The sequence below is a fragment of the Conger conger genome, chromosome 1 (genome assembly GCF_963514075.1).
Source record: "Conger conger chromosome 1, fConCon1.1, whole genome shotgun sequence".
In the NCBI taxonomy this organism is placed as follows: domain Eukaryota; kingdom Metazoa; phylum Chordata; class Actinopteri; order Anguilliformes; family Congridae; genus Conger; species Conger conger.
The window spans coordinates 18,420,783-18,439,110 of record NC_083760.1 but is presented as its reverse complement, the minus strand read 5'-3'; the positions used below and the strand labels follow the sequence as shown (position 1 = coordinate 18,439,110).

Here is an 18,328-nt window from a genome sequence, read left to right as displayed (position 1 = left end):
CTGGGCAAAGTCTCAAATTTAATCACATAGTTAATCTTCAAGCAGAGAGCGAGAGCACAACCTGGGAAAATATCCTTTAGTATAAAACGACAAAGATTTAAATCAATAATCAACCCGAATTGCTGTACTGATATGTAATGTTCTGCTCCATTGACAGTGGTATGAGAAATTAAATAAAGACATATTCATTACTTCTCCTGTCTCCTCTCTGCTTTCCACCATTTCCACTGCCTTGCAAATTCCACAAAACATGTTTTCTCGTCTTAGTAGACCTTGGATCCAACAGTAATCAAAGTTTCTCCGACAATGACTCATGCTGCATAACTGCCAATCAAACTTTTCACAGTGATGACAGGACAATAACTTATTTCCTTTGATCATTTTATTCAGATATTTCTCTTTTTCAATAAATTCTAAATATTGTAACAGCAAAAAATATTTTTCCGAAAAATATTTCTAATACTTTCCAAATATTTGAGTGAAAATTAAAAATAAAGTGCTAACCCACACTTCTTAACCCTCAATGCAAGAGAGACATGGTGCATCAACTGTCATACAGTTGCAATTTATCTCAGCCATATAACTACTTACATTTAAGTCCCATTAAGATCAATCTATACATATTCTTCAACTGCAGTTGTTCATATTGCTATGCTAAGACAATCATTCACGAATGGCTCGCATCTCTTTTCCTTATAAAATAAAACTATTCAATATTGAGATTGAAATCAGCAAAGCTACTCCTATATTTTACCCCTGAATGTTAAAATATAGCTCTACTTAGATGGCAGTTTTAATTACATTTCCATTCAAATGGAATGGAATGCACATTCAAGGCATATTTTTGCGTAAAGTGTTGTTTACGTCCAAACAGTAGTTTGTTATGTTATCAGCTGCATTGAATAAATCTGAATTATTGGAAGCATTATGAACAAATTTAAATTAATCCATTTGTCGACTGACATGGAAACACTGAAAAGCATAATTGCACTAAAGCATAACTGCATATTGTGCAATCATGATATGTCCACGACCTCAGGCCAGAGATTGAGATGAATGAAAGTATTTGTTTATAGTAGGGAAGAGTATGAATGTTGCACCAATGATAAATGTTTTCCCCAGTCATTATATAAAAACTTTTTCAGTGTATTCTCACTTACTGTTTGAAGGGCTTTGCATTTATTTGGATGAGGAAACAAAATCAGATATTTGGCTTGAAATAATAAACATGCTTTCTCACAGTTGAGAATACATCACATTTGTCTACCCCTGGGAAGTAAGTATCTTTAAAGTAAATTGTAGTACATGTAACAACCAACTGCTGTTATCAACTCACGTCAAACTGACTGAGTATACTCAAAGGGAACAGAACACATCAGAATAAATCCAAATATCAACTGAATTTCATCTTGTTCACATTGTAACAACTGTTATTTGCAGTTACATCAAAAGGAACTGCAAATAACAAAGAGTACAAAGATAAAAAGTACAGAAACCACAGGGAAAATGGTGTTAAATAAAGCTTATCAAAAGGCTAGATGATTCCAGGTTTTCCCATCCAAGGAGTGGAAGGGTCTTGCTCTTTGCAAGAAGTGGTACCTACCATGTGAACAGAGTACCATTTTATTTCATTACAACCAACGATGCCGTCTCCATTCATATAAAATCCAACACACTATACATGCAGTCTATTTGGCACATACATTGACATCATAGAAATTAATGTGTCAAAACCCAAGTCTATAGCCAACCTGACATGACCACAACATAGTGCAAACGCCAAAACAAAAAGCTGTGTGTTCGATTTCCATATACAGTATGTGCCAAGTCTATGATCAAGCCGAGAGATGATATGGCTTTAAGATGTAAAGGCTTCCCTTGTTAAAATGCATTTCCAAAGATGACCATGCCTTTTCCTGAGTTCTACTAACATACACTGGTAAAGGCCCTGAGGAAGTGGGGCAAAATATGTTACGTTTAAAAATCCAAATTATGTTTCGGTCTCCTTTAAAAAAGTTGGGAGCACACCCTTGGCCAGACCGGGGGTCCTCGCTGTGCTGTGTACAAACCCACCCACAGGCCCCACTGCTCATACACTTCCACTCAAGAGCCTGAGACACACCAAAGGATGATGAAGGCAAATCGGTTTTAACAGGAGGAACATTAGTTTCCCAGGAGGAGTATTTATAGCATAGGTGATGAAATAGACTGTCCCTCCCACTTTTCTATGGCCATGACAAGAGGAATGCTCAAAAGGTCAAACCCTGAGACACACATTTCAGTTTCTCAATGTTTTCTGTTGGCCAACAGAAACCCCAAATTTTCACCCCCCACACCACATTTCCCCCAAAAGAGTTCCAGGTTGCTGAGTGGTCTTTGGGCGTATGAGGCTGAACGTGGATTCAGAGTTCCTCCCGCTTCACTAAAGAGGCCGCAGGGTGGAGGGGGTTAGAGTCAGCCTCACTGCTGCTCTGGCTGGGCGTCTGCAGGCTGGGCATCGAGTGGCTGGGTGTTAGCATCGGGAGGCTGGGCGTTAGCATCGGTAGGCTGGGCGTTAGCGTCAGTAGGCTGGACATTAGCATCGGTAGGCTGGACGTTGGGTGGCTGGGTGTCATCACGCTGGGCATTGGCAGGCTGGGCATCTGCAGGTTGGGCATTAGCATCGGCAGGTTGGGCGTCTCCAGGTTGGGCATTAGCATTGGCAGGCTGGGCATCTGCAGGTTGGGCGTTAGCATCGGCAGGCTGGGCGTCTGCAGGCCGGGCCGGGGGCCCCTCGGGGCCTGGGGGCTGAGGGATGACCAGCTGCTGTCTCTGGCGGTAGGCGATGACGGTGCCCAGGAGGAGAGCGAGGACCGTCATGAGGCAGAGGTCCCACTCTGGTCCCAGCAGCTGGTCCAGGTCCACCTGGGATAGCAGCCCCGTTAGCTGCAGACGGATTGGCAGTTAGGAGGGAACATTGTGTGAGGAACCTTTAAAACCAACTAATAAATAGTCAGGACAGTGAGTGTTCCGAGCTTCAAGAGGCAGTTCACCCCTAGAAAACTCTGTCTCAAATCACAGAGAAACTATCCGGATGGCTAGACATCCCGGTGTAGCCACAATAAGATCGTTGGGCCCTTGAGCAAGGCATTGCTCCAGGGGAGGATTGTCTCCTGCTCAGTCTAGCCAACTGTACGTCGCTCTGGATAAGAGCGTCTGCCAAATGCCAATAATGTAGACATCACTCTGGGTAAATGGGAACATAGCTACATTTCATTTTAGGGTGAACTGCCCAAAATGACAAAGTATTATAAGATACTGAGTGGACAAACCAGACCACAAGTTCCTCTTTCCGTACACAAAGCATTATATCAATATGAATTTATTCCACTGAGAAAGTAGGACTACTGACTGTTAGCATAACTGACGGAACGGTCGCTCATATTGCGAGGTGGCGGTTTGGAGACTTACGTTGAACTCCTGCAGGTACTCTACAGTGTAGAGGAAGCCCAGCTTACACAGGGCCAGGAAGACGGGCACCTGGGCATCCACACTAGCCTCAGCTGCCATGTCATAGAAGCGCTTCGCCAGGTGAATATCCTGAGGGAGACAATGCGTTACTGGATATAAAAAAAGCTCACTACGTTTGCAGTAACTCCAAACTCCAAACTGGCGGATAATGGCTGTGGTGTGGTAGTGGCAAGAGAGTGTGTACAGGCGGATAATGGCTGTTGTGTGGTAGCGGCAGGAGAGTGTGTACAGGCAGATAATGGCTGTTGTGTGGTTGTGGCAGGAGAGTGTGTACAGGCGGCTAATGGCTGTTGTGTGGTTGTGGCAGGAGAGTGTGTACAGGCGGCTAATGGCTGTTGTGTGGTAGTGGCAGGAGAGTATGTACAGGCGGATAATGGCTGTTGTGTGGTAGTGACAGAAGTGTGTGTACAGACGAATAATGGCTGTTGTGTGGTAGTGGCAGGAGAGTGTGTACAGGTAGATAGTGGCTGTTGTGTGGTTGTGGCAGGAGAGTGTGTACAGGCGGATAATGGCTGTTGTGTGGTAGTGGCAGGAGAGTATGTACAGGCGGATAATGGCTGTTGTGTGGTAGTGGCAAAAGTGTGTGTACAGACGAATAATGGCTGTTGTGTGGTAGTGGCAGGAGAGTGTGTACAGGCGGATAATGGCTGTGGTGTGGTAGTGGTAGGAGAGTGTGTACAGGCGGATAATGGCTGTTGTGTGGTAGTGGCAGGAGAGAGTGCGCTCACTTGTTTGATGCCCAGGCCCTTCTCGTGCATGTAGCCCAGGTTGAACATGGCCTGCGCGCTGTGTTGCTGCTCGGAGGCCAGCCTGTAGTGGAACACCGCCGTCTCATAGTCCACGTCCGTGCCATAGCCGTAGAAGTGGTAGTCCCCCAGCTTTATCCGTGCCACAGTGTACCCTGTGAGGGGTCCATAACCACACGCACATGCTGAAACACAGAGTTGGGTCGAGCTAATTCCTTAATAATTCATGTTTTTTAAAACCCCGCACTTTCAACGAGGCAACGCTTTGATCCTGTCTTGATCCTCCTCAGGTCTGAGGAGACCTTTGTTTATTGACAACAACATACCTATACCTTATCTGGGTCATATTTTGTTTGAAGTAACGTTGATGTAGTTACTTCCAACATATATAGAAAATGTTGCACTGTGTCTCCTACTAAATGTGTGCAAGTGCACAAGCACATGCTGTGCAATAATGAGCATTTGTAGCAGAATTGCACAACACAAGTGATGCAACTATACAGACAATCTACAGTACAAAGTATCATGAAAACCACTGCAAAAATAAATAATTTTCCCGGTTATCTGTTAGAGTGAAAAACGAGGGAACATTTCACAAATGAATATTTGCAGTACATTTACAACAAAAGCGATGTGTTTACACGAGAGCTTGTGAAGGAGAAGGCATACATCTCCGGCCCGACATTCAGAGCTTCAGTGATGCAAACGAGTGGCTGAAGGATAGGAGCTTAGTGCAGTGAGACTGACGGAGACTGAGAGAAGCTCACCTTGGGCAGCAGCTCTGTTCCAGTGTAGCAGGGCTCGTGGGTAGGTCTCATTCTTACTGAAGACCCTCACATGTCCGGCTACACACAGAGACCATGAACCGCAATGTTAACACTGATGCTAGTTCCTGATAGAAAGGAGCGCCCAAATTTAACTTGACACAAAACCATTTGTGTTAGGGCTGCATGATATGAGGAAAGTATGCAATAACGTCGATGAATATTGGATTGACTTGCGACAAATTAACAAATATTGAAGTGTGCTCAGTTGTAATGTCTTTCCGCTTTTGGTACACTGCTAACATAGACCCCAGACAATGAGTAGCCTATGTCCACTGAATAAAAATAAATAAATACATTATTTCCAACACGCTTTCATTGAACAAATTGAACATCAATTTAATTTAACAGAACATCAATTTAAATAAATACAATCAATTGCAGGTCAAGTGATCAGTCTTTTGCGATATGTTCATTACACGTTCATATCTCGAAGATGAAAAATATACGATATATATCATGCAGCCCTAATTTGTTTACTGCAATATTATTGTAATGTGTCAGTGTTAGTAAGTGATATATAACAAAACTACCTGTAGACAGATATCAAAATATTGACTGCCATAGCCTCCAACACTGATCCAAGAGAGCTAGATTTTGGGGCTTACTCTGCACTTAATTAATACATTTGAGAAATTAGAGTTAACTTACCTAACCTGGTTACTTGGAAAAATACGAGAACCAACACTGTGGCTCTCCAGGACCAGGATTGGAGAGACTACTGATTTACTGCATTGCATAAAAAGTTCCTAAAGCCAACACTGCCCTCTGGTGGCGACTGCCCAGAAGTGAAACAGAGGAACTTACTCTGGTCCAGGATGAAGGCCACGTTGCTCTGCGCTGCCTCATAGCCCTGTTCAGCCAGCATCAGGTACTGCACCACGGCGGTGTCCATGTTGCCTTCTCGGAAGCTCTCGTAAGCGCTTATCAGCCTCTCCGACCAGCGTCCACGTTCACACACGTTCTTGAAGAGCTGCACATTAACACAGGACCACATGAGGGACCGCTAAACCAACCCAGTCCTGTGCGCGATACATTCAAGAAAATGGCAGCAATGAGTTTTGGTTATGACTGTCAGTGCAGATCGCTTCTTGATTCTCCCGTAATGAAACGTAGGTTGAAAAAATGTGGGACCACAGACCAATCCAACTCAGCCGTAATGCTAAGTAGCAGCCTGGAGCAAGGGCATGGTTTGCGGGAAGGGAGCAGGGCAATCTGAGGACCATGCCTACAGGTTACGTAGGCACACACCTGGACTACATTTCAAATTAGTCCAGGCTGTGCTTCTTTCCACAGTAGGTGGCTGAGACCGGGAGAACACTCCAAGAGCACCAGTTTTGTGGTGGAGGTGTTTATTTCATTTTGTTTATGCTTCAATTCATCAGCCCGAGCAGTGAGCAAGAAAGCTGTCGCTTGCTTTTTTATTTTTTATTTCAGTTTACTGTGTTAGGTTATTATTTTTGCCCGGAACCCGCGAGGGGGAAGGGCGAAGACTAGTTATTATTTATTCTCTGTCTCCCTCCATACGGCGAACATTCTGGGAGTGCTGCGTCTCCCTCCCAGGGGAGGCGTTCGGCTGAAGAGAGAAGAGGCAGCGGAGGGAGGAGGGCGACGCGCGTCCTCACGCTGAACTGACCTCCACAGCCGCGTGGCAGGAGCGCATAACCCCGGTGCCGGTGGCATGCATCTGCGCCAGGTTGTAGAAGGCCAGGATGTGACCCGCCTGGGACGCCAGGTTGAAGTACTTCAGCGCCTGCTTGTAGTCGCGCTTCACACCGAAGCCATCTGCGCAGGAAGGAGAGCGGTGCAGGTGTGAACACAACACAGCACCACCTCACACACCTTACCATTTCCTCCCCAGCAACGATGACAAAGTTCCTCCACGGCTCTCCAGCAAAAAGACACGGGATCAACCGAGCCGTCGCTCCAGAGGAAAGATGGATTTGGGAATACCGGAGAACAGTGACATTATAAAACATAAAAACAGAGCACCGGGAAGGCAAGTGGGAAAAGTCACTCACTGTAGTACATGGTGCCTAACTGCAGCTGTCCATCCACCCAGCCCTGCTCTGCAGCCTTCTGGTAGTACGTCAGTGCCAGCTCATAGTCCTGACAGAATGAACATGGAGGTTACACACCGATGATATAAACAAAGGTCACTGTGACACAAACAGCCTGGTGGCATCCTGAAACTTTAATTGCACTTAGTTTTTTTTATTAGCCTAATAATATGGAATCTTAATCTGCATTAAAACATTATTTGCCTCTCCTTTCTATAATTAGACTGCCATAAAAGTGCAGCGAATGTTCTTTTAAATATTTTTAAATAAAACTATCAGGGTGAATTCCCCCTGGGAAAATAAGTTCTCCTGTATAATATTCTATTCTAAATTTGCTACACAGACCAGTAACACTGATCTGGAGCGTACATGAGGACACTTACCACAGGGACACCTCTGCCATACAGATAGGCCATGCCCAGGCCACTCTGAGCCATGGGGTTACCCTGAGAAAAGAGAGGAGGTGACCACTTAGGGAAGTTCACTGTGAAGTGCAAGACTTGACAGAGTGACGCCGACAAACTCAATCCGTTTTTTTGCCCTCAACAGTACCCTGGGGGCAGACGGCCGTGTTTTGCTTGATGTTCCCACCGAAGCGAACTCCGTTCTTCCCTCTAAACTGAGAGTTGCTCCAATGGACCTGTTTTAGTTAAGACTGCCTTTCCCCAGACCCCCTGGACTGAGTTGAAGAATAGAATTTGTTATTGTCTTTTTGTTTTTTGGCTTTTTAAAGTGAGCAGAAAAAAAACAAAAAAAAATTATAATTAAGCCTTGATTCTGGTGTCCCGCATGAGAGACAATCACACTAACCACACCACCAAATATGCTGGGAGCCAGAGCTGCTTTTTCAGTATACGAGGCTGCTTGCTTAAAAAAAATAAAAAATGTTCTCCCCCTCAATTGATTAGCAAACATTCAGGCGTGAGATTACCCTTTCGACACGACTGTCTGCCCCCAGCGTGCTGTTGAGGGCAAAAATATACCGAACCTGCCAGCTAATGTAGCTAATCTCACCAGCTCAGCGGCCTTCTTAAAGTACTCCAGGGCGGTCTCGTTGTTCTGTGGCACGGCCTCGCTGCCATCCGAGTACATCTGTGGGAGACAGAACCAGTTACAGGAGACAGCAGTGGTTACAGGAGACAGAACCAGTTACGGGAGACAGCAGTGGTTACAGGAGACAGAACCAGTTACCGGAGACAGCAGTGGTTACAGGAGACAGAACCAGTTACAGGAGACAGCAGTGGTTACAGGAGACAGAACCAGTTACAGGAGACAGCAGTGGTTACAGGAGACAGAACGAGTTACAGGAGACAGCAGTGGTTACAGGAGACAGAACGAGTTACAGGAGACAGCAGTGGTTACAGGAGACAGCAGTGGTTACAGGAGACAGAACGAGTTACAGGAGACAGCAGTGGTTACAGGAGACAGAACAGGTTACAGGAGACAGCAGTGGTTACAGGAGACATAACCAGTTACAGGAGACAGCAGTGGTTACAGGAGACATAACCAGTTACAGGAGACAGCAGTGGCTACAGGAGACAGCAGTGGCTACAGGAGACATAACCAGTTACAGGAGACAGCAGTGGTTACAGGAGACAGCAGTGGCTACAGGAGACAGCAGTGGCTACAGGAGACATAACCAGTTACAGGAGACAGCAGTGGCTACAGGGCTGGTTACAGGGCTGCACCAGTTACAGGGCTGGTTACAGGGCTGCACCAGTTACAGGGCTGGTTACAGTGCTGCAGCGGACACAGCTGTGACTTCTTTAGCAGAGAGGCCCAGCTAAGAGGCCCAGATTGAGACACAAACCTTCCCCAGAAAGGCCATGGCGTGAGTGTTCCCAGCGTCTGCGGCCTGCTGGAAGTAGTCGAAGGCCCTCTGGGGAAGAGACAAGCACGTGTGAGGAGAGCATTGTACACTGTTACTGGAGAACACACTATCTCACTGGGATCCGGGGCTGGCTGCTACCTGGTGGTTCTGCTCCACTCCACGTCCCCCATGCAAGTGCAGCTGTCCCAGGCCCACCTGGAGGGGCACAGAGACAAGGACTACAGTGTCAGAGGACATCCTGCCAACACACCCGTGTAAGGATGGGTAACGTTCAGAGTTTGCTGATACTGATGCTAAAACGATACTTTTAAAACAGTACTTACAGTACAGCGCCTAAACTTATACTTTCTTTAAATTATTTATTTGCTTAAATTAAACTTCATACTCATAATTCATTTCATACCGTTTCACTCTTGCCATTCTGACCAGGTTTAATATTATCCAAGCTTTCTAACGATACCTGTGGTAACCCAAGTGTACCATCAGCTAGTGAAAGTGCATGGCACAGAAATTGGCATTGCACTTTGGTCTAGAAAGTACTGGAAACTGGGGAACCGGGCGTCCGTACCCAACCCTACTCCTGTGTGACTATAACCTCCAGGGGAGGGCTCACCTGGGCCTGCACGTCGCCCTTTTCAGCCAGGAACTGATAGTACTGGATGAGGTCCTCCTCCAGCATCCCGCTGGCTGTCCCAGGGTTCTCCTGCTCGTCCAGCAGCCTGACCCTCTGCACCACAATCCCGCCCGTCACCATGATGTCATTGGCCACTGAATTCACATGTGGACACACATACACACACACAGACACACACACATCAGGTGGTTTTCACAAAATGCTTTCAAATGTGCAAATTCACAATTCACATTTCAGTTTCTCAGCAGTTATAATCCAAATATACAAAACAATTTTGAAAAACATTCATTTAAAAAAATGCATTAAAACCCAAAAGGACAGCATCAACTATGAGCCAACACAGCCCTTTTTCCATTCATGAAGATAGCCTGTCTTTGATATCATTTCTGAGAAAGGGTTCCCAAAAGTCTCTCTTTTAGTCCAAGTCTCTCACTTCTATTTGGTCTAAGATCAACCGACAGCAGCAGCTGCAGAGAGTGGCGGGTATCATACCGTGATTAGCCACTAGTCTGTAGTGTGTCAGCGCAGATTCACAGCTCTGTGGCACTCCGATCCCTCCCCAGTACCTGTAGCCCTACACAGAAAAGGACTTTCATCAAGCCATGTACGGAAGAATGAAAACTACACACCAACAAACAACAATGCCATGATAATTTGGACTTGAGCAGCTCTGTACAGCAGTCTTGTGAGCATTTGTCTCGGTAAAACCAAAATGTATCTGTAAATTCTGAAAAGGTGAACTCACCAGAATCATGTGAGCCACTAGGTTTCCGCCCAAGGCCCCAAAAGTGTAGTACACCAATGACTGCAGAGAAACAGAGAAAGGACAACAAAACAACCCAAAGAAAGATTACAACAAGTGAGGTGTGTTATACTTTACCATTACAAATAACGTTCAGCATTTCAATTAAGTTGAGCGCATACCTTTGCCTGGTTGGAGTTCACCCCTAAACCAGCAGCGTAGAGGAATCCAAGGGCCTGGTGGGAGGAAGGAAAGCCTTTCACAAAAGCGTAAACTCATCAAAATCTACATGTAGACTCGACAAAATGGCGGTGCGAGATGAGATGGGTGGGGGAGGTGAAAAGCACAGATTGTGATGGGGCAGGTGATCACACTGGGATTTACGGTGGCATGTAATGTACCGTTTGAGCTTTGGGTGACCCCTCCACTGCTAGCTTCTCGAACATGCCCCGGGCCTTTGGGACATTCTGGGCCAGATTGTCACCGAACAGCATGGCGTAGGCCACCTTCTCCATGGCCTTAGTGTGGCCCATGCCTGCCACTTTCACCAGCATCTTATACTCCCTGCAGCAGTAGAGAAGACCTCTATATTGAGGACATAGCAGGCAAATGCACACACCTCAGCCTCCTCTAGCCATTCCTTTAAAACTGAGCGGAAGAAGTTGAGAAATATGACATTGTTTTCCAGACAAAGTCAAAGCCCTGTCCTTTACTGAAAAATCCAACTGGGGCAGACATGCTCTTTAAACAACAAAACTTGTTAGTCCTATCCAATGAGACAAGTGGGCATAAATGGAAATTTCACACTGATAATAAGAGGTACAGTATGTCATCACAGAGTAACTAACCAGGACCCATACATGAAGCAGGTTTAACACAGTGCTACAGGCTCTCATGGCCAGAAAAAATATAATGTGTGAAAAATATTTTGAGTGAGGTGAATGGTATTATACTGATATTCTGGGTTATCATATTCATTGTTTAGGATAGGCAGTAATATGCATTTGGCTTCAGCCTATTCCTTTTTTGTCATTGATTGTGTGAACTTTATTGTGTGAAATGGATTGGCGTAAACATGTAGGGTAATGTTTTGTCGGTCATTTATTCACACAATTCAAGTTTTGTTCCTTATAATGTGTGACAGAAATAAATTATTAATTCATTAATTCATTCAATGGCCTGCTCCTATCTTTAAACCTGCTAAGGTACAATATATTTCTTATGTTTCTAAGGGCAGCCTCACATAGAATATAATAGAATATATGTGAGTGAGGAGCACTGAGCACAGAACAGTGTGAGGGGCAGTGAGAGGAGAGAAGGTGACAGGGAGAGGGGAAGGGAACAGAGCACGCACTCCTTCCTCTGGCTCTTTTTGCCGGTGCCATTGATGATCTTCATGGCCTTCTGATACAGCTCTTCTGCCTCCTCCGCCTGGCGCCTCTGCTCACCCTCCTCTTCAGCTACAATTCATAAGAGCAGCATGCGGTTGGCTGTGTATATTCTGTATACATTTCATTAACACAGGGAAGTGCTTTGAATATAACAGCATTTATACTGTAAATAAACTGACAAAGAAACATGCATGCATTGAATTTACAGTAAATGGTCTGCATTTATATAACGCCTTTATCAAAGCGCTGCACAGCTGATGCTTGTCATTCACCCATTCACACACACTCACACACCAACAGCAATTGGCTGCCATGCAAGGCACCAACCAGCAATTGGGGGTTTGGTCTTTCTCAGGGACACTTCGACACACCCAGGGCGGGATCGAACCGGCAACCCTCCGACTGCCAGACGACTGCTCATACCTCCTGAGCCAATGTCGCCTCACAGTAATCTTTCATTTTGACACCGGACACATTTTAAGAAACCAACCAAAATAGATTGTACTGGCTAAAACAGGAATGATCTGTAAATACAAAGTCACACCCTGCTTTATCCAGTGATGCCTGACTGAGGCTTACTCACTCTCGCAGAAGCCCCATCTCTTGTCACTGTCGTAGTTGTACGTGGTGGCACACCAGAGCCTGCCGTCAGAGCGCCCCTCTGTAGTGCACTCATAGTACTCCTTCCCCAAAAAGAGGAATGGAAAGAGGCAGGGTTCCCCTGCAGCTGTGCCCCCGACTACCACAGGAACTGCATTGTGAAAGTAAGAGACGTCCTGTAATGCCACCCTCACATCAAGCAGAGATCAAATATTTGAGAGGATGAAGGAAATATTGTTCAGGGATAATCTCTACTAGCAACACACATCAGTATGAAGGACCGTTTTATTAGCATTTAACATTAGTAGCTGGTGTTTTTTCTCCACCAGCAGCAATGAAACTACGGGTATACGCTTGAAGAGTTTCACCAAAGACGTGGCAAAAACAGATGTGCGGATGAGCTCTACCTTTGTGGTTACTTGAAAGAACAAGAACAGAAACTGCAACAGAGAGTAAAACACAAACTGAGCAACTGAAATATAAATTAAGATGCAAACGGTTAAGGGAAGATCCGGTAACCCTTCTGAATAACTTTGACCCCGTCACCTTGGACGTCAAGAATGATTTAACTTGCCGTCATCCAATGATATCACATGACATGTAATCATAATCAAAATCAGACTTAAGCAGCAGGACCAAGCTATGCAAAATACACTATGAAAAACATTGTTTAAGATGATCGTCTTCATTGTCCATGTTCTTTTAGGGTAATTTTAACATAAGAATTGCACAGATATAAAAAAGAAAACAATGACTGCAGGTGATTTAAGCTCCAAGCTGTGAGCAGTACTTACTCTCGTTTGGCTTCTCTTCTTCGGGGCTGGGCAGTGGAGGGATATATCCTCCTTCGGGGATGTTGTCAGACTCCGCCTGGGTGTCATCAGGCTGGGAAACATCTTCCCTGGGGAACACCTTCCCTGCCACAACTGTCCCCACTGGCACTTCATCCTCCTCAGTGTCCTGACTGTGAAAGGTCTTCAAACAAATAATAATTTTAAAAAATGGATAGTGAATGAGAATGTAACTATGATTAAAGGAAGATGACAACAGAGAATAGTTTAAGAGAACATACAAAAACAGGAAAAGGATTATTTCAAACTGGAACATATACTGAATATGCTGCTTTACATATCGCCAGCCCTAGCATCTGACAGACTAGCATCTGACTGGGATCTCTTAGAAAGAGATGTTCATATGTTCTGGTTCTGATATAATTAGATAAGGTCTGCTCACTTGCATAAAGTGAATTGTTCTCAAATAAGTGAAAAACAATACTACTGTAATAATAATAAATTATTACTAAAAATATACTTGGACTTACACTTACTCTCAGAAACATACCCTGTAAGTGCATACTTGGCGATGCAAGCAAAGCACTAAAATGTAAATTTTGTACACTATATCTTCCTTGTGATAGTTGTGGGAAGTAAAACAGCTGACATGACACAGACAGTCCAAGTTTACAGTATTTCAATCTCTCCTATCTAGTGCAGCACTGGTGCTGAAAAAGGACATATAAACATTCCTCCTTTTATGTCTCTTCTTGCAAGTATATACATTCTAGGACAACTGACATATTAATCTGCACATCAAATTGTGCTTCCTTATGCAAGACAGAAAGCCCAGAAACAATCTATTGAACTACAAACAACAAAAACAGCAGCCTAATGACATGGCTAAGAGGTAGTCTTTGCAGAAAAATACGTGAGAAAACTTCTGAGAATATAGAGCTATACTACCTTGGTTTCAGGTGCATCATTCAGCTCTTCTACATCTGCAAATACAAATGTCACAATCATAAATGGTGACATGTTGCACAGTAACATACTTATCACCAAAGTAATATCTATCTATAAAAAAGCCAGATATACAGTAAATTACAGGTACAAAAGCTAGCTGGCTGGTAACACGCTACAACTATAGACTGTAGAAAGATAGCCTACAACACAAACATTGCAACCAAAATCGTATATTACAGTTTCTTACGTTGAACAACAACTGACCAACATTATATATTACGTATATTTGCAAGCTCGCCAAATCTTGGACTGAACTTCATGGCTAACCAACGTTAGTCTAACTTTAGTTAGGTGCTAGAGGCTACTCACCAGCTGTTAGTACGCCTGACACAAGCAATAACAGTGAAAACAGATTCCACATCTTCACAGTCATGTTTAAAAATATGTTTTGCTTCAGATTGTGGATATCGCTTCAGTCGACTGGGTATAAAATCCACACTTGCTTTCTGAAAAATATGTCATGTTTTTACTTGACAACTCGCTACAACCACAGATAAACACTTATAGCTAAAGAGCTAGCATACTGTAGCTAGCTAGCGTAGTTATTTTGTTGCTGACACGACACGCAGACTAACTGCTTTTTAACATTATTGCTATGCTATGCCAAGATAAGTAGCATGCATTCAACATAACTAGCTAGATGTCTGAGTTTGCTGGTATTTCTGTTCGATAGAACAGTTCGGGGATAAATGTTCTTAGCTACAGTTGGTTTTACACTTCGTCAGTTGCAACAATATTAAAAATCGGCTTATGAACAGCTTTCCAGTTTCGTCAGACATAGGTTACCTATTGAACCACGACCGGTACCCCCTACCCTTTCGCGCTAGCCAATGAGTCGCTTACAATACAAACTCTTAGCCAATCGTTCAGCTTGGTGATTACAACTGCCCAATAATAAACGCACACACAATGAAATTACATATACTGTTAGTGGATTGAATAATATTACCATGTATATGTCAAAGCCCTATTTGTCAAGCGCGCATATTTAAACAAATGACTACCATTTTACCGATACAGCGTTTCCCGCAAACGTGTATTACTAAATGAGTAGCTAAAGAGGCTAACTTTTTTAAAAGCTACTCATTGTGCAGGACGAAATGCTCAATATAATGACTTAATTCAATTGTGTTCCATGTATGATTGGTTTCGTATCGTTACTTGATTGTGCTTCCTTATGCCGATTACGATGTTGTTTGTCACGATTCAATTAGATATGTTTTTCTGCTTTAACTTAATCAGCCTTCAATCAACTTCTAAGCAATCTGACCTAATTATCAATTGAGTGTAGTCCTGGCAACCACTTTTTGAAGCTGAATATTGGTTCTACTATTCTAAATGTCTGCAACCTTTACAGCTCAAATGTATAGGTTTAATCTCGTGAAACTACATGTATACATATAAGTACAATCAATATTATATTAGCATGTACTTGGATCTTTAGATAATTCTGTCAAAGCAACCAATTCTTCTTCTGGTGCATTTTTACCCCCTATCCGACTTCCTGTGAAAGGTAAACAAATGGAGCTGAAGATACTAAGCCGTAAAAATCTTCCGAAATGTAACCCTAAATGGGCATTTTTGCGTTCGAAATGCCGAGACAAAAGAGGAAATACAATGTCCGGTTCCCACCGGTAAGTGCGTTGTTCAGTGTAAACGCTTATCTTCTTTGTTTCTCTTAAATAACAAGAGCGGGGCGACTGGTGACGACCATATTGTATGATGTTCTCCTTTCATTGCGCATATGGTGCTTTGTTTTCCTTATGACTGCTTAATGATCATCTTTGATCAAGACTCCATCGTTTCTGTTTTATTGTAAGCAGGGTCGTATCAAGAAAATTATGCAGAAGGACACGGAGGTGGGGAGGATTGCAGCTGCTGTGCCTGTTATCATATGTATCCTTTATGTCGTATTAGTTACTTGTGCCGCAATTTGCCACTTTGGACTACCCCTGGACCCTGTGCCAAATTGACCTATGTTTGGACACTTTCATTTGCTTTGTGTTTGACCCAAACTATGTGTCAAGTGTTTCTGCTTCCATTTATTACATATCCTTAACCTTTGAGATCAGCTAGGGCCCTTGAAATGTTTTTAAAATCATTTCTCATCATGACCAGTCAGATTACCCAGTCAAAGCACAGCAGGGTCATGTCAATGGCCCACATGTGAGTGTACAAAAATTATGGCTGCAATCTGTCTTGTGTTATTATTCCTTTGGAAAACATGAATACATATGCAAGCTAATTCACATGTAGTGATCATTGTTTTATGGGTGATCCATAGGAAGCAATGTATAGAGAACGAGAAGCTCTTTGACTTCCTCAAGGACTTGGCAGAGCAGGCCACGGCCCCAGCCTCCCAGGGAGAAGGGCGTGTGAAGGGGAAATGGCTGGCTCACAGGTGGGAAGCATCGCCTCTCTAGCCCTGAGTGAACCTGAACTTGGAAACAATATTGGGAGCCCTATCATAGCATGCATATTTGTATATACACATAACTCCTCTAAAAAGAGTGAATATTTATTTTCTCATGATCTTCCATAGGAAACGATGGCAAGACATCAGCTCAAAGCAGCATGGGGAAGCAGAAAGGTCAAGCAGGCCCAAGAATGACTCTTTGGGCAACACTGAACACTCAGATGTAGGTATTTGTTTTGGTGATGATGTGTGGAGGGGGCAACCACTATGCTGCTCTGCTAAATTCTTTAAAGTTGAATTGTTTTCTTCTATAGGACTCTGGCTCAGAACTTCTCATCAGTCTGGGAGCAAAGCTGCAACATCATCACTGAACAGAATCGACCACTGACTTCTAGCCCGCTCAGTTCTTTTCTATTCTAACCCCCACAAAATAGTCATCTGCAATATTACTTGCTTGTATTTATTGAGCGCAGAATGTTATGTCACTAGTAATATTTGAATTGGACTTGGTCTGTTTTGCTCGAAAGATGGGTAGGCTGCTGTCCATGACAATATGGTGGTTGTGTAAAAGGGCCTATTAGCCCCATACAAATTGAAATAATTCTATTTTTTTTTACAAAATAACCTGTGGTAACCTGTTTTTTTGTTTTAATTTATTGTTCTATGTAGTATTTTATTGTTGTGTCTGTGTGACGCAATGGCATTTAAATTAATGTATAAAAATGAATCAATGAAATGAATTTTGTGACATTCTGATGAAGTCTTAATAGGAATAGCTTGATATCCAAATTGTATATGGGTAATTCAGGTTTTAGCTCAAACCCTTATTTTTGTGGACAAAGTTGTTTCATATTTTTGTATTCTATGAATGGAATGTTGATTCTCTTGGTTCAGACATTGGTTTGTTTTGGTGTTTTGTGAAAGTACATTTATAATGGGAATGTGAAATGGCGTTTTTTTTTTTTTTTTTTTTTCTTCATTTAAATGTCTATTTACCTTCTGAAGTTTGCATGACCAGAGTTGGGGTACTTTTTTTTATTTTATTTTTTTTTTGCTGAGTTTAGAAACGTTAAAAGAAAAATGATCACAATGAACTGTCATTATTGCATTATTGACTGATTATGAAGAATTACTTCTTTATATTTAGGGCGTTACCTCTCTTTTCAGTAAAATCATTACAAGAAGACTTCTGTACTTCTAATGAATATAAGTATGTTCATTTGTACAAATTTGTATTTTAATTCAGAAATTAGCTTATGTTATTTGATTGCATTTCAGATTGACAATTTTGCAGATGGGTCTATTTAATTGTACTTCATTTTCACTTTTATAGTCCTGCTATTTGGTACAAAAATATTTTAAAGGCTCAAATCATATTGTGTAGATGTCATGACAAAATAAATGACATACATTTATACATTTCAGCTTGATATAAGGATACATTCATATGCAGGGTTTTCATGATTGAAGCTCATTTTGGAATCTAGATCTCAGCACAAAACTAAACATGTAAAATATTGTGTAGATAAATATCTCAGTCTAGATGAGACTGAAAAATTGTATCAAATAAAGTGTATATTTCAATGACAAATTTCAGGCAAGTCCTATGTTTTCCCTTGTGTTTGGAATCAATTTTATGATCCTGTATCACCACTATTTTATCTGCACAGATAACACTGTAGCTGAAGAACACAGCCTCCTCTGATCTATTGTCTATTGAGACTGTGTTCATTGGCTCAGTCGTATGGCTGTTGGAGGGTTGCCAGTTCAATCCT

General features: G+C 42.9%; 2 protein-coding genes across 4 annotated transcripts; one reads left to right on the top strand and one right to left on the bottom strand.

Annotated features, from left to right (window-relative positions):
- Positions 1 to 721: 721 nt before the first annotated feature.
- On the bottom strand, positions 722 to 15,839 carry LOC133137343 (protein sel-1 homolog 1-like). 3 transcript variants are annotated; one of them, XM_061255584.1, is made up of 22 exons: positions 15,770 to 15,839; positions 14,447 to 14,583; positions 14,078 to 14,112; positions 13,133 to 13,313; positions 12,322 to 12,489; positions 11,702 to 11,807; positions 10,749 to 10,911; positions 10,530 to 10,583; positions 10,351 to 10,410; positions 10,098 to 10,179; positions 9,585 to 9,739; positions 9,110 to 9,166; positions 8,951 to 9,019; positions 8,155 to 8,232; positions 7,524 to 7,586; positions 7,102 to 7,189; positions 6,717 to 6,865; positions 5,888 to 6,053; positions 5,024 to 5,101; positions 4,239 to 4,411; positions 3,451 to 3,579; positions 722 to 2,925 (listed from the first exon to the last, which is right to left on the bottom strand). In XM_061255584.1, exons 2-22 carry the CDS (start codon positions 14,508 to 14,510, stop codon positions 2,461 to 2,463), a joined length of 2,583 nt encoding a protein of 860 aa, XP_061111568.1. In that variant the 5' UTR covers positions 14,511 to 14,583; positions 15,770 to 15,839; the 3' UTR covers positions 722 to 2,460. The 3 variants fall into 3 exon arrangements, with proteins under 3 accessions (XP_061111568.1, XP_061111562.1, XP_061111554.1); XM_061255578.1 differs by lacking the exon at positions 15,770 to 15,839 and adding an exon at positions 15,087 to 15,220; XM_061255570.1 differs by lacking the exon at positions 15,770 to 15,839 and adding an exon at positions 14,924 to 14,993.
- LOC133137362 (dr1-associated corepressor) lies at positions 15,165 to 18,144 on the top strand. The gene is made up of 6 exons (XM_061255598.1): positions 15,165 to 15,771; positions 15,961 to 16,033; positions 16,210 to 16,303; positions 16,422 to 16,538; positions 16,680 to 16,776; positions 16,868 to 18,144. The coding sequence occupies exons 1-6, from the start codon at positions 15,709 to 15,711 to the stop codon at positions 16,922 to 16,924; spliced, it is 501 nt and encodes a 166-aa protein (XP_061111582.1). The 5' UTR covers positions 15,165 to 15,708; the 3' UTR covers positions 16,925 to 18,144.
- Positions 18,145 to 18,328: the final 184 nt, after the last annotated feature.

Bases quoted from the DNA above. Each gene is read 5' to 3' on its own strand.
- LOC133137343 (XM_061255584.1), bottom strand. From the start codon at position 14,510: ATGACTGTGAAGATGTGGAATCTGTTTTCACTGTTATTGCTTGTGTCA. The intron at 13,314-14,077 runs GTAGTATAGCTC...ATTTGTTTGAAG, and splicing joins ATGATGCACCTGAAACCAAG to ACCTTTCACAGTCAGGACAC. The intron at 10,912-11,701 runs GTGCGTGCTCTG...CTACTGCTGCAG, and splicing joins AAAAAGAGCCAGAGGAAGGA to GGAGTATAAGATGCTGGTGA.
- LOC133137362 (XM_061255598.1), top strand. From the start codon at position 15,709: ATGGGCATTTTTGCGTTCGAAATGCCGAGACAAAAGAGGAAATACAAT. The intron at 15,772-15,960 runs GTAAGTGCGTTG...TATTGTAAGCAG, and splicing joins ACAATGTCCGGTTCCCACCG to GGTCGTATCAAGAAAATTAT. The intron at 16,539-16,679 runs GTGGGAAGCATC...GATCTTCCATAG, and splicing joins GGGAAATGGCTGGCTCACAG to GAAACGATGGCAAGACATCA.